Below are 14,857 nucleotides of genomic sequence, written 5' to 3'. Positions count from 1 at the left end.
CTCTGCGTCTGTATAGGCGCCTGTGTCACGCAAGGTTGGAAGAGAAGAGCAGAACATTACCGACGCCGCGCTCGTGAAAAGAGTTTAAATGATTGCAGACACCTGAGATCTTTGCAAGGTAAATACGAGAAATACACTCAGGGAGTCTTGAGGAGAGAAAAGTAACGGCTGACACTTGAGACTGCAACCACTCTGCATCTATTTAAGTTCGGATAGAAATATAATCTCAAGTTCTTCCATCTTCACATACAGTAAGTTTACTTTTCTCCACATAACGGCGGAGACAACCTTGAGAATGACCTTTTCTCTTCATGTCACCAATATTTGTCTAATCCTGTTTAAACCCGCTGCTTTTCCTGCTATAATGAGGCTTTTTCTAAATGTCACTCCACTGATTTCAAAGTGAAAAGCTCTCAGGTCTTGTACGTTATGTGATAATATGTATATGAGCATGGAAGGAGACAATGCAGTCATTGATAGCTCACTCACTTATTATGAATATTTACAGACAATAAGTCCACTTATTAAACTAACTTATATCAGCTCTCTGACTGTCAAAGGTTACTTCAAGAATATTAAATAAAACATATTAATTTATTCAGTGTTGAGTCATTTACATAATATTAGCCACTTATCCAATCATGTCTATATAGAATGCTTTAACGTTTGAGAGTTATCAGTTAAAGATTAGTGAATGTTTTTGATTATCTACATTAGATTTGTTCAGTCCTGCACTGAATTAGAGGATATTTTTCTGACTTTGACGAGTTTGTGTCCCTTCCTAAACTACAAAGACATTTTCAGAGATGTCACTCATCCATGCGACTCCATTTTGCACCGTGGCAGTGATGCATGCAGGTCTTCTGGTGCAACCCAAAACCTGCAACTGTCAACAAAGAGCCACGACCCCCAAAGCCACAGATTCCACCTCAGGAGTCATTCTTTGTCACGGAACTCCAATAGTTACGCCTCCCCTAGGCCGTGGTGAGTGGCTCTAATGAGCACATACGTGTAACTGAATAAAGCCATTAGTCACCTGGCTGCTTCTCGTTGAGTCGTCATGGCGAGGGAGAGGCCTCAGGCGTGTTGCGAGCCTGCAGAGGTGTCCCACTGCAAACACGCTAAGCAGATGGTTTCCACCCCTGTGACCTCTGTCGCTGGGCCCTAAACTCCCTTTAATCCGACCCTCCAGTGTCGCTGTCAAACATCACCTGATGTGAATGAGCTAATCCAGCAGCTCTCCTCCACACACACACACACACACACACACACACACACACACACACACATACACACACACACACACACACACACACAGACGTGCAGGGCCAGCGGTCACTCAGCGGGAGCCAGACAGCAGAATTAAGAGATAGACGATTGGGTTTCAAACTATGGGTTTGTTCCGATGGTCCTTTATTGAATTTGCCTCGTCCCTTTATTGTCTCCCCACTATGCTCGATTGTTTTGTCTTAAAAGGGGTTTAACTAAATTAAGAGGCAATATGCTCAGTTTCATTCAAACAAAAGAAGACGTGGCCGTCTCTTTTCTAAAGCGCCTCCGTCGTACGAGAGCGTGGAGAAAAACAAAGACTTTGTCAGAAAAATGTTCAGAAAAATGTTTCCTGTCTTTGGTTTTCTTGTGGTTTGGTTGAAAATATTGTAAGATGGAATGTCATTTCTTCTGCAGTAAGAGCTTCATCCAAAGTACAATGAGAGAAGTATGAGCCTCTGTTGATCAACACGTGGCTCCATCCCACATAGGAACACACGAGTCATCACGCTTAGTCTGCGATGACACAGGACCAAATGGCCCTCAGAGCGCCATGAGGTCTCCAGCTGGTGACGCACGTGTGACTGGTTCACCAGGCGACGAGCTCGGACATGTTGGTGCCGACTGAGCCACGTCTTCTTCAGTCAGCTCATAAACACGCCACTGTTCCTACACAGTGATGACGTCGTCCTCCTCATCCTCTTTCTCTTCCCTGCCTTCTGTTCTCACCTGAGACCATTTCCAGAACAAAAGGACTAAGCCCGAGCAGAATGATGCATTATTGGACTAAATATTTAACTTTTGAAAATCTGCGGCTTCACAAAAGCAACAGCCGCTTTCTGGTGATGAAATAACTCCTGTAGGTGCTGTAATCCTACATTCAACAAGCCGAGCAGACCGAGGGAAAATAATAGATTACTGCTATGAAACACACTCAAGTGCTGGAACGCTTTATGATATTAACAACTCATTTCCCTGCTGGTACACGGCGGGGGGTGGGATGGGGGGATGAGGGGGGGAGAGGGGAGGGGCACCCCAACCCCACGTTAGAGCAGACAAGAGCGGCGCCCGTACGCCAGGGTCGTCCAGCAGCTGCTGTCGTGATGTTGACCGCAGAGGCAAACGTCCCGGCGACAGCTGTGGCTTCCTCTTACCGCACGGCACCTGCCAGAACGCAATCACACCATTCACACACACACGATTACACACACGCACACACACACTAGCCGGCACTGCACGCCAGAAAGACACACTAATGACAGACAATACGGACATACCTGGCACACACACATACACACGTAACATATTGCGGCTTTTGCATACAAATGAGCACACACACACACACACACACACACACACACACACACACACACACACACACACCTCTCTCATTTCCCTGTTCCCATCCGCTGAGCCTCTCTTGTTCAGATGCAAAAAGGTCATCATTATGTTGTTCCTGTAATTGGAAGGCTGCGAGTAAACAATCGATCTGCTTCTGGTATCAGAAGAATGACGAGCTTTGACTGGTGGGCCTTCGATTTCTCTCCTTTTTGTGGCAGCTCCTCTCATTAGCGCTGACACGGCCTCGCCATAATCGCCTCCAGTTAGTCGCAAGCTTCAGTTGTTGGAAGCCGGCACTCCCTTTTTCTCATAGGGTTGCAGGTGATTTCAGCCAGGGCCCAGACAGACAGACAAACAGAGAGACAGACCCAGGACTTGGCCCGGGGAGTAATTATCCCCCTTTCAGAACCTCTGGCGGCACTACAGGGGAGCCCATCACGCCGGAGAGAGCGGCGCCGGCGGGAGGAACGTTTGATGCACTTCCACACCGAGGCACATAAAATACGATTGAGCGCCGGCATGAAAAGACAGACGTGATTATCTGGGATAATCAAGCCCTCGCTCTGCTCGTGTTGATGCAGAGATGGTGTATGCTAATGAGGTGTGTGTGTGTGTGTGTGAGAGAGTCTGTTGCATGCTCATAATCCATGTAAGCACTCAGTGGTCACTCCTCCCAAAAAGATGAGTTGTGGATGTGGCGAATAAAGATTTATATCTGAGACTTTGTTAGAAAGCTGATCGAATAAAAGGAAATAACAGCTTTTTATATGACACGTTTCCATGGCGATGCTTCCTTCGTCCCCTGTTGAACAAGTTACAGGTTTTGATACATGTGTATCATTGAAGTTTCGCTTGCGGAGAGAAAACCCCCCCAAATATTGGCGTTTGAGGAAGACGTGCGTGATTGCGTCACATGTTTATGTACGCAGGCGGCTTTTAGAACGCTGGCGGCAAGTGTCGGTATATTTCAGTCGAGCGTCGACCGCAAAGACACAACGCCGTCATACCGACGACACACCTGCGTGCAGACTTTTATCTCCCCTCTACCACTTGGGCGTGTTTGGAGCCGCGGCTATTCTGGCATGATTGACAGACCTGGGCGCGGACGGGCGGGATTAAACCCATCAATCACATAAAGCTCGGAGACACGCGCGCAAAGAGGAGGGAGGGAGGGGGAAAGGGAAAAAAACTGGCTGGGCAGTAAATTCAATTGAGAGCGAGAGGGAGAAAATTGAGGTGAAGAAATATAGGAGGCCATTACTGAGCTATGGAGGCTGTAGGGAAGTGAGGCCTTGCAGGATTTAGTTTCAGATGACTCCATAAATTCGTATCAAATGACTGCAGGAGTGAAATATCAGAGAGGTTACTGTAAACGCTGCTGCCTCGCCTTCCTGCCGTTTAAGGTAGGATTGTGCTTAGTCAAGGGTAGCCTCCATACAGGAAGTACTGAACTCTTCCGGGGGAACAAATCAACATCAAATTTTCCCGCAACTGGCGCCCCTGCGTTGTGGGAACGTGCATGTGTGTGTGTGTACTCACGCTTGATCGTCAGTACGCCGTAATTGGACACTCCAACGCCTTTGTCGGAGTGCACGATGCAGCGGTAGCGGCCTGAGTCGCCCTTGGTCGTGTTCTCCACGTCGAAAGTGCCTATGAAGCGCCGGTTGTTCCAAGGTTTAGTGGCTTTCATGGGGGCCTCCCGTCCGCCGATGCCCTGTTTGGAACGGAGACAAAACAACACGAGTGAGCCGGCGGAGTGGAGGCGTTTAATTAGCAAAGTGGCCTGACCTTGTGTGTTTCAGAAACTGTGGTCGACTGCGGTATGTACTTGTTTGTTCTCCTGTGTGTGTGTGTGTGTGTGTGTGTGTGTGTGTGTGTGTTCGTGCCCCTATCATTCCCATCGCTGGGAATGTATTCATCACACGCACACACACACACTCAGTAGGCTCTCCCCAGCTGTCACCCCTCACAGCAGGCAGATGGGGGACATTTGTTCATTAGAAATATTTCTTCATTACTGTCATCGGGGGACTTCACTTAATGTTTGTTTTTCAGCTCCTGTGCTAATGAGGACGTGTTTGTTAAAATGATGGAGTACCTGGCAGAGGACCTTTACCCGCCGTCATGCTCCCGCTGATCACGCGGCGTGTCAGCGTGCTCGGGCGGGGTTGTGCCTGCCAGATGCACTACCTCCGCACGTTCGGAACAAGGTCACCAGCAGACTGCTGCTCAGACGCTTAGACCGGCCAGATATAGTACACGGCACCCACAGAGCCCAGATCTATGTAGGTTAAGACTGCACTAAGGTGATCGGGAACAACTGGGGGGGGATCTGATGAGCGCGGAATAAACATGAACATCAGGCTGACAAGGCAGCGTCTGTGTTCTACGCCCCACACTTACATAAATACATACCACTGCTTTGTGCCAGTCAGCTCTTTCTTTACTTTAAAAACTTTGATTACACACCAATTAAGGCAATAAACACATTTGCTGGATTTACTGAAGCACGTAAACAAACAGTTTAATCAGTTTCTGTAAGACAATTGAGCAATAAGTCACATTTGTTCAAGGAAAGACGGATTCTTTGTCCCTCTGTTTTTACCTTAATTGGACTAATAAGCACGAAAACTTACAGCGAGACAGAAAATGTATAATTCCTTTAATGCAGAGGTCGGCCAGATGTATTGACTGTGACTAATTGTTCCTGCTGCATTAACTACCAGAGCTTCAATTCCTGGTTTCCAATGTGGAGGAGATGAGCGCCTCACCTGGAGCCAGAGGCGGAAATTGTCCCGCTTGCGTCCGTTGACGGTGCAGTGGAAGGAGGCGATCTGTCCGGCGTTGACCTCCACGCCCTTTATGGTGAGGAAGTGAGGCGTGTTCACTGAGGGGGGGGTGGGGGAGATGGTGAAAAGTTAGCAGGGTACGCAGCGTGGAAACTATGCACAAGATCACACTTGGAGGAGTGAGTAATGAAAAGGAGTCGATATTCCCGTTTCATTCTTTGAAACGTGACACACCAGAGAACGATCTCAACCCTCCCAAAAAATCCATTTCCTGCCGTCTCCTAACCACATTCTTGCATTGATTGAGGGTTCTTCTCCAAAAGCGTGATCCTCCTTTTTCCGAGTGTGCTCATTATACCGGGATGGTCGGCGGGAAAAAGTAACTTATGTGGAGCATTTCTGATTAGCGCCGCTCTTCTGCATAGGAAAATAGGGCAATTCGATGGAACGACCTTGATTCCAAACACAAACCAAATCTCTGTAGACTCACTAAAACCTAATTGTATCACTTTCATCATGGAGACTTCCACTCCTCTCTCTGAGCCACGCTTCTTTCACAACTTTCCTCTCCTGTCAATCCAAAAAAAGGACAAATCTATTTGCTCATTAGCGTCTGTGGTGACGATGGAGGACCACCTGGCTGATCGTCCACACTCGTATGGACAGAAAACCAAATGAACCGATCGACGCTTGCTTATCATTCAAAAGAAGCCCGATCGCCACTGAGCGCCGCATCGACCCTCTCGCACTTTTACACGTTTAGACATCGATCACACCGCTGCTCTCTCCCGATTCACCCGATAACATTTATATGTGGCGCCTATCGCTTTATAAATCCATCCCATCGACGTAACATTTGTAGGAATTCAGCTCCTTTCAAACGGTTAGCAGGTCATTAGCATCTAACAATCAGAGCTTGATACTTCAGCTGCGAGGGGCAAAGCAAAGTAGAAATCAATTGATGAAAGCCATAGGATATTGATTCAGACTGAAGACTGCAGCATGTGAAACCTCTTTGTATAAACCGTAATAATTCCACGTGGATTAACGCGACTCTGCGCACTCTAAAGCGTAGACGTGCAGAATCCTGAAGAGCCCTCGCCGCTTGTACTCCCACGGCGGCGGCAGTATTCCAAACGCCGGAGCGGAGGAATTCTAAATACGCGAGTGATTACATGTTCATTAGCTCCTCAATGCGCTCTGAAGTGCCGCTGCTTGTGTTGGGCTCTGCTGGCAGAACTCTGAACATCTGAGGGATGAGACGCTTTGCTGTCTCCTTCAGGGAGGAGAGACTAGCCGGCGAAACCAAACATTCTGCACGCCGCCGTTTGTTTTCCATCCGCTTCTTCCCATTTGCGCGGCGGCGGCGGCGGCAGCGTCTCTCAGAGGACAGATTTAAGACCGCCGCTCCGTCGCGACAGCCTCAGCATACTCCAGTGTGTCAACCGTATCCCCGTAAATCTTGAGGGATGTAAGCAGAAGGGAGGTTTACACTGTTTTGACTTGGCAGCCCATCACCTTGAACAGAACAACAATGCTGGTATTTGGACGGGTGTCAGGGAGAGGACAACGAGTGTTTGATGGGTTTCTTTTATGGTGTGGAGCAAAGGGGGGGGTGAGGGGGGGGGACTTACTGCACTGGTGGCCCTGGACCGCCACATCTTTGATGGCCAGCAAGCCGCGCTGCCCTGAGGTTACGGCTTCAAACACAATCTGAGGAGGAGAGAGAGAAGACTCATAACACAGATGATAAATGGACATGCGTCTTCAAATGGCATTTGAGCGAGGCTGCGCTGACCCCCCATCCCCCCCGGTGCACAATGAAGTCCGGCCCTTTGCTCGTTGGACTGGTCGCCGTGCTGCAGGCCGCCCGACTTTACTTCCACAATATGTCACGGTAGATAAGGTGTTATGACATGCAAGTGTTGGGGCCTGTGGCGATGAGCACGCCGGCTTAACAGGCTAGAAAACGAGGGTCAAGACACCAAACACCCCGCCGATGTTTAGAGCTACAGCGCTGAAGGCCGCTCGGGTGTCTTTCAGGCCCAGGGAAAAAAATCCAGGAGGCTGTTGCATTTTCAGCGTTTGGCAGTTGCGCGGTGTTCTCGTGTTACTCGGCCGGCCCGATGCTTCCACTATTTCTGACGACAGAAAGTCCAAAATCCAGTTTGGAGCGCGGCGTGTGGACTCTATTTTTAAGGGAAGCAAATGTGCCTTAAGCCCTGGCGGAGGGTGTGTCCCTGCAGAATGTCAGAGTTATGCACTCGCTGGTCTGCAGAGCGATAAAAAGGGAAATGGAATGCCGGTCCATCCCAAACCCAGGGTGTGGTGCCGGGACCAATTACACCACACACACACACACACACACATTAGACACATTACACACATTACACACACTACACATGGCTTTCGTGTCATTTTCATACCCTAAATATAACCTGCATCTTCCAGGGGATTAAATATATTTATAAATATCAATGGGTCTATTCCATGTATAGCAACATCTTGGAATTATCTCGTGTCCTGCTCTACTGGCCATATCTATGCCACACACACACACACACAACTCTGGGATTCCTTTTGTACCCTGTGACAGTGGGGGAGGAGATAGCGACCATTGTCATCTGGGAGGCAGGATGCCTTCAGATAAGGCCGTCTAATTATAAATTTCTTTTTCTGTCTCGTGAAATATGAACGTGAATGTCTTGGGTGCCAATTATGGCCTCATTACGGGCTAATTTAAAGGAAATTAAAAGGCCAAACACTCCATATACTGCCACCAGACAAATGAACTGCCCCCCTCCCTTCGGCTCTCTAATTGAAATCCTTTGTTTGTGCAACACACATCAGTCAGCGCGGCGAGTGGCTGTGATATAATTGATTCCGGCGTCGATGATGTCGCGGCGTGTAATTGGGTCCGACCTGCCGGTGTGAAAATAAGCCACACGGGACCCAAAGCTGTTGATGTCGCGAGGCAAAGTTGGCTATCCTCATTTGGTCGGAGATGGACGTGCAACCCGCTCGCCTGCGATCCCCCCGAAGAGACTCCGGCTAAGAGCGACATCACAGCCGGATTGATCCGCTTTGCCGTTCACACTGAAATCCAGACGGATGAGGAGATTTGGCTTCTACTCTGGCTTTTTCGTCCATTAAACACAAACACATCGTTCATCTTGATATGCAGCTCAAGCAAGAGAGCGCCGAATGTGAAGACTCTGCGTTTCCTTTTCGGAAAATCACACCGTTTGCATCATCTTCATCATCAGTTGAGGAAACACATGACAATCTCAATTAAAAGTTTAGCGATGGCTCGTCAGAAGAGTAATTATCAAAAGGCTGAAAGGCTGTTGGCGACTGAAATAAGCCTTACCAGTAATTAAAAAATAATTTCCAAGAATCAGGTGGCTTCCCTTTGACAATTGCGTAGGATACCATGCAATTAAAGATACCTATAATTAGTGCCATGTTGCTAATTAGTGACAGTTTCCTGCATTGTTCCTCCTTCTCTTGACTGAGAAGAGGTGCAGCGATGATTAGTGTCCTCATATCTCTACCCGACTCGTCAGTTTTTGGCCCGATGCCGTCGCAGGAGGCAACAGATGCCGGGAGTTTCATCAGGATGTTTCCTTTTCATTTCGGATCTGAAGCCCGGATCTGAGAGTGGTGGCTGCAAATTCAAACGGACGCACCGCGACCGCAGAAACATCTTGGAACATCGCAACGGCGGATGGCGGATCGTGGCGAAGGGGGGGCGGTGAAAATCTGCCAGATGTGACATTATCAATTATGGGTTCAGCTCTCGCACGTGCCCGAGCAAAAATACTCCTTCAAATAGGAGAGGAAAGCAAACTGGCTGCTTAAGGTCATTTAGTTTCCTCTCTCAAAAGGATTTAGCTCCAAAAAAACAGCAACAACAAGCAAATAAAACTTGGCCACATTTAAACTGTTAAGACGTCAGCGCCTCTTAAGTGTTTAACTCCTTGTGCGGATTGGAGTTCTGTGCCAGATTGTCACATTTGTCCTAGAAAGAAAAGTCGCCTCCGGCAGCAAACTTCCCTCCGTCTCCCAGAGTCTGGAGCCAAACAGCAAAACAATCGAACCACACGGCTGTGGATCATTATGTCATACAAGGGTCACCATCTTGTCACAGGCGAGCGGTGATGGAGCTGCAGCTCACTCACACACACACACACACACACACCTTCCCCTCCCCTCTCACTGTGGTCTGTGTGCCCCTCATTAAGGCCCCTGGATTGCAGAGAGAAGCTCAGCAGTGCTGCTTGTTAACCAAGTTATCAGTGTTGCCACGATGAGGCCGGAAGGAGGATGGACAGATGGACGGACGCCCCCCTCCCTCCTCTCAGATAGACGACGGACCACCTTCCCCTGGACTGTAATGAAATAATTCAGCAGGGACCGTCTCCAGGCGAGGAGGGGGGTTAAGGGGTCTCCCTGCATCAATTAACATTAGGTGGACTGTGGGAACAAGCCGGGTGGAGACTAATAACCAGGCGAGTGTGAAATCACCTGGCCCTGGCTAGCACTCATGTGCACTGGTAAGTGAAAATGAGTTTTTAGAATTGAAAAAGAAGAACAGGCTCAGATTGAAGGGAGCGAGAATAGATTACCATGGATACCAAGGTAGCCCCGGAAATCGATAATCCTTTTTTGAGTTTTGTAAGGGGCCATTGTGTGTCTGTTTGGACGGTCTGGAATAACACATCTGTCTTATTCCGGCTCTGGCTGAGCTGGAGATGTTCGCTCATGACCATTGGGCGTCACATGCCCCTCTTCCCTCGCCTCACCTGGTAGAAGTTGGGCCAGTAGGTGCTGACTGCCAGCTCCACCTGCGCCCAGGCACGGCTGGCCGGTCCGGACACATTCCACACCGGCATGCCCAGTGGACTGTTGTTCTCTCTGATGTAGATGTTCAGGTGGGCCGGGTGGCTGTTGTCCCTGCCGCCCATGTAGTACTGGAAGATGACGCAGTGCGTGTCGTTCTCCCGCAGCTGCGGCGTCAGCAGCAGGGCCTTCTGCCCGGCGAAGCGTCCCGACGTGTTCACCATCACAAACGCCGAGCCTGCAAACGCGGAGAGCAGATTATCATATCATAAGTTTAAATTACTGTTTATCAGGCTCTGCGTCAAACAGTACTTAAATATAATTGCAGCAATTTGTTTAAACCTGTGAGGAGAACCTGAGGTCGTCTTTTTTTTTTTTATCTTGCTCAAACAGTGTTAGGTAATTAACATGCATGGTAACACTTCCTGCAGCAGCCTGAAACCATAAAGCTCATCTATTGTTCTTCCTACAGCTGCAGAATCATTTACCTGCACTGGAGCCTGATCAAATAAAGCAGAATAACTATTTGCAAACATGAACTGGGTGAGAAAAATTGTAGTTGTAAAACATCTTTACAGGAGAGGGGATTTAGTTTTATGTGAGCGGTAAAGTTGCACCATCTTGTTATAGCACCCGATATTACCCACAATTCCTCCACAATTTAGTGTCCAAAGCAACCAACAAAAAGAGGGTGGGGGTGGGGGTGGGGTGGAGGATTCAAGGGGGGCGCTGGTAGCTCAAAGATAAAGTATTAAACATCCAACATTTTAATATCTAAAGACCCAAAACAGCAACGTTGTGTTGTTGACAGAACACAATACTTGTTTGCGTCGGTTACTTCATATTTGCGATGCCTTCTTTCATTCGGCTCCATATCAAAGTAGCATCGTTTGTCATTCACTGGGGTTTTTGGAGACGGCGAGGCGGCTATGTGAACAGGAGGAAACCTGATTATTACAGGCAACCGGAGCCCAGATTTTACTGTAAGTAAATAAAAGGCTGAATGTTACAAGCATAATGCAACATGGAGGCAAATAACAGGCAGAGACTTCCTCCTCCTCCTCCTCCTCCTCCAGCCTGGAGAGGCTTCTTTCATAAGGACACAGTGATGGAGATTCTCTTATCATTACTATTTATTAATTTGGAATATGAGGCGGGGGAGATGACACGTTGTTGCTGCATTCCTCTTCTTCTGCGGCTGCTTGAAGGGGAAATGATGAGGAATCAATAAGTTCAAATATATTTGCCAAGCGTGCCCCATTTAGATTTTATCATTGGGGTTCAATATGAAAGGTTAATCTAATTCTCTCCCCTCTTGCCAATAAAACACAAGTGAGAATTATTACGTTGGCCAGCGTTCAATGAGAGGCGCAACACATTCTATTTGTCATCATCCTATTTAGCTTGGCTGGGTAATGAGATGGCACCGACTCCTAACGCCGCGTCACGCTGCCAGAGGGACGCTGGGATGTTTTGGGTTTTCAATGTGCAAAGATTTGTGGGAGACAGGGAGAGAGAGAGAGAGAGACGGAGAGAGAGAGAGGGGGGGGGGGGGGGGGAGCACAACCTGTGAGTGAGAGCGAGAGACGTGGATTCTTGCAGTCAGATTTGAAACATCTGGTGATTCTGCTGAGAGACGGCGTTAAAAGGGGTGAATGACATCGACTAAATGAGCGCGCTCGGTCGCTGGATGTGCCAGCACAAACAGCCTCTCACAGAAACCCTATTTGTTCCATCAATGATCCGCGCTCGCACACTTGTCTTGTTGTGCCGCTTCTTGTAACGCTCACCAATTCCATCTGTCTCCAGCTTCAGATAACGAGCGGGGGGGAAGGGGCGGGGGGGTGGTTTGTCATGTTTACACAATGAAACAGGAGGCGAGGGGTGCAGCGGAGGAGGAAGAGGAGGAGGAGGAGGAGGAGGAAGAGGAGCGCTGGGTTGTGATGACACAAGAGTCAGGCCCCCATGGTTTGTTTGTCAGGTGGAAGAGAGTCGGTGTTTTAAAGGGTTGTGTCTTTTGAGGGGCCTTGCGCACACATACACACACACACATACATACACACACACACTATTGCAACCAATGGAAATCTGCAAAACCACGCAGTGCTGCTCGTTATGGTATGGAAATACTCGTTTCTGATTGTGTGACTGATTGCTATTAACACGATACAACCTCAAAACGCAGTTCTGGCCCTGCCATCACTTTAAATTAGCGCTCGACATAACCATGGCAACAACTTCTGTTTCTGTGCTATGTTACCAGTTAACTCTCACTGGTATCACACTGTGAATTGTTATTTTCATATATCGGGACAGCTCGGCCACTTCGCACCGCTCCACTGTTCATTATGAGGACCCGGGTGGAGACAGGGGTGTTAATGCGGCTCTGAGGTTCTTTCTTCCTCCTCCTCCTCCTCCTCTTCCTCTTCCTTCTTCTCCTTGTTCTTCCAGGTGTGAGAACTTGACTTATTACATGGCTGCACTCATAATGACTAAGAGACTTTCCAAGCCATACTAAAATAAAATAAAAAATACAATTTTTATTTTTTTTAAAGAATGACAAATTAAAAAAATAAAATTAATCCAAGACACTGAATAGAAATGGGATGTCTTGGCTTAACTTGACTTGTGGGTTTTGCACTATAAAGTGATTTAGTTATAGTTTAGTGAATTATTTCCTGCAGCCCTACACAGTCCTACCACTTGGACAGCAAATAAACGCATCATTTCCAAGAGTGATTTTAATTAATCGAACTGGAATCATGGATGTCTGGAATTCCTTTATCCAACAGTCTTCATGTTATGGGTATTGGAACATAAGCTGAATCATACTGCAAAGCATTAGACTTGTGTGTTTGGTGCCTCAGAAGTGTTTAAATTTATTTCCCTCTGGTCCGACAGAGAAAATTCCATTGTGCCAAACATGATAAGTTGGCCCTCATTACCTGGAGGCATTTGATGGAGGCCGAAAAGATTTCAAAGTTGAATTTCTCCTTGAAAACTCTGAAAATGCTGATTCGAATAGTTTCTGCAATTATCAGAGGACCTTTGAGATCATGGAGAAGGAGGTTTGCAGGTACATTTCAGCCCCGAATGTACTTCAAGGCTGCAGAAGAAAAACACAGACACTGTTGATTTGGACGGGAATGAAATCAGTGACTGAATGGAGCAATTACCCCGTGTAACCCTCAACGGACTCACATTAACGTCTAACACTCCCATTTTAAAGCTGTGATCTGCGATTTATGCATTAGATTCTCAATCCGGCCACAGCATGATCAGTCCACGGGCCCTAACATACTTCAACATCACAGCATGGTCAAGTACGCACGTCATCGTTTGCATACTTGCACGCGTACTTTGCTTAAACCTGAATGATTGAAAAGGATAACCACTGGGGGGCGAGCGTGTTACGACCCTTACGACGCACCGCTGTGAACAACGCAAGCTGTTGCTGCTCTTCCAGTGTTCCTAATGCATTATTCCTGTTCTCATTATTCTGCTTTATATCTGATTCAGGTGTTCAGGGTAATTATTTCCCGGGACGTGCAGGTAGTTGCGTGACGTACATGAACACGGGCAGGAGGAGGACAGACTCTGACGACACTTGGTTGTCCAAACTCAGTCATGCGGCTCTATAGGAGAACTCCGAGGTCTCTTTAATAAAATTCAACCATCTGCTCAGGTGGCCGGAACATTTTGTTTTCCCCTCGGAGGCGTCAGCAACCCTCTGTGTGATGCCAACCAGCACTAATAATCAGTTGATGAATTGTTCAGTTGTGGCTCGTGTTACAAAGACAAAGATGCAGGCGCCACAGCTTTGCTCTATGATTAAAACAGGCTGTTTACTATTCATTTCAAACAGGCTCGCTGTGACAGTGTTGCACCGGAGATTTATGCGCGGCAGTGTTCTTTTGTTGGTAATTAGAGATGAAAATCTCACATCCCCCGAGCAGCATTTGTACATTTTACCATTATGTTAATGAAATATTAATAAAACAATAGGTACGCTGTAAGAAGTCACTTCTCATTTGATATGGCTTAATGTAGTGGCTGCTACCATCAGGGCCAAATTACCTGTTCGCATTACAAATGTTAATATTAGGAAGTTACTTATCCGGCGGCAGGCAGGAGGTACAACTGAGGCACAAATATTGTATCTATAGGTCAGCGAAGCCAATGACAGAAACGGGAGAAAGGTGTATCGTCTCCGTGTTATCGGCTGCCACAACACAATACAAATACAGAGTTTGAAGTGAGGCGGCGTGGCTAATCACGCTGCCATGTCACCGCACAGCTGACATGAAGCAGATGACAGGAGAAATGCTGATTGTCATTCGGTTCCTGTGCTCTTCAAGCCTAATGACCACATACACGGCAGGACCTGCTGCACCATGACAAGCTAATTAGCCAATGAGACGGAGAGCAAATTATAATGACATTGTGTTAGCGCTGCGCTAATGTGCTAGTGATGCACCGGGGTGTTTTCTCTCTCTCTCTCTCCCTCTCCTTCTCTCTCTCTCCTTCTCTCTCTGTTCCCTCCTTCTTCGTCTCTCGCTCTCGCGCTTTAACAATGGCGTGCTCGCGACCAATTAAAAATAGAGAGCTCTCGGCGC

General features: G+C 47.7%; 1 protein-coding gene across 1 annotated transcript in view; it reads right to left on the bottom strand.

Moving 5' to 3' along the window:
- LOC142997746 (receptor-type tyrosine-protein phosphatase mu) overlaps positions 1–14,857 on the bottom strand; it is a 113,034-nt gene that overhangs the window by 64,888 nt on the left and 33,289 nt on the right. Inside the window, 4 exon segments of the mRNA XM_076148299.1 lie at positions 4,150–4,324; positions 5,382–5,497; positions 7,034–7,112; positions 10,205–10,479. Coding sequence (XP_076004414.1) covers positions 4,150–4,324; positions 5,382–5,497; positions 7,034–7,112; positions 10,205–10,479 — 645 coding nt within the window.

This window comes from Genypterus blacodes, unplaced genomic scaffold (assembly GCF_046128005.1).
Source record: "Genypterus blacodes isolate CSIRO-AG114 ecotype Tasmania unplaced genomic scaffold, CSIRO-AGI_Gbla_v1 ptg000005l_1, whole genome shotgun sequence".
Taxonomy (NCBI): domain Eukaryota; kingdom Metazoa; phylum Chordata; class Actinopteri; order Ophidiiformes; family Ophidiidae; genus Genypterus; species Genypterus blacodes.
Note: the sequence above shows the minus strand (reverse complement) of the source record. Positions and strands in the feature narration are given on the sequence as shown.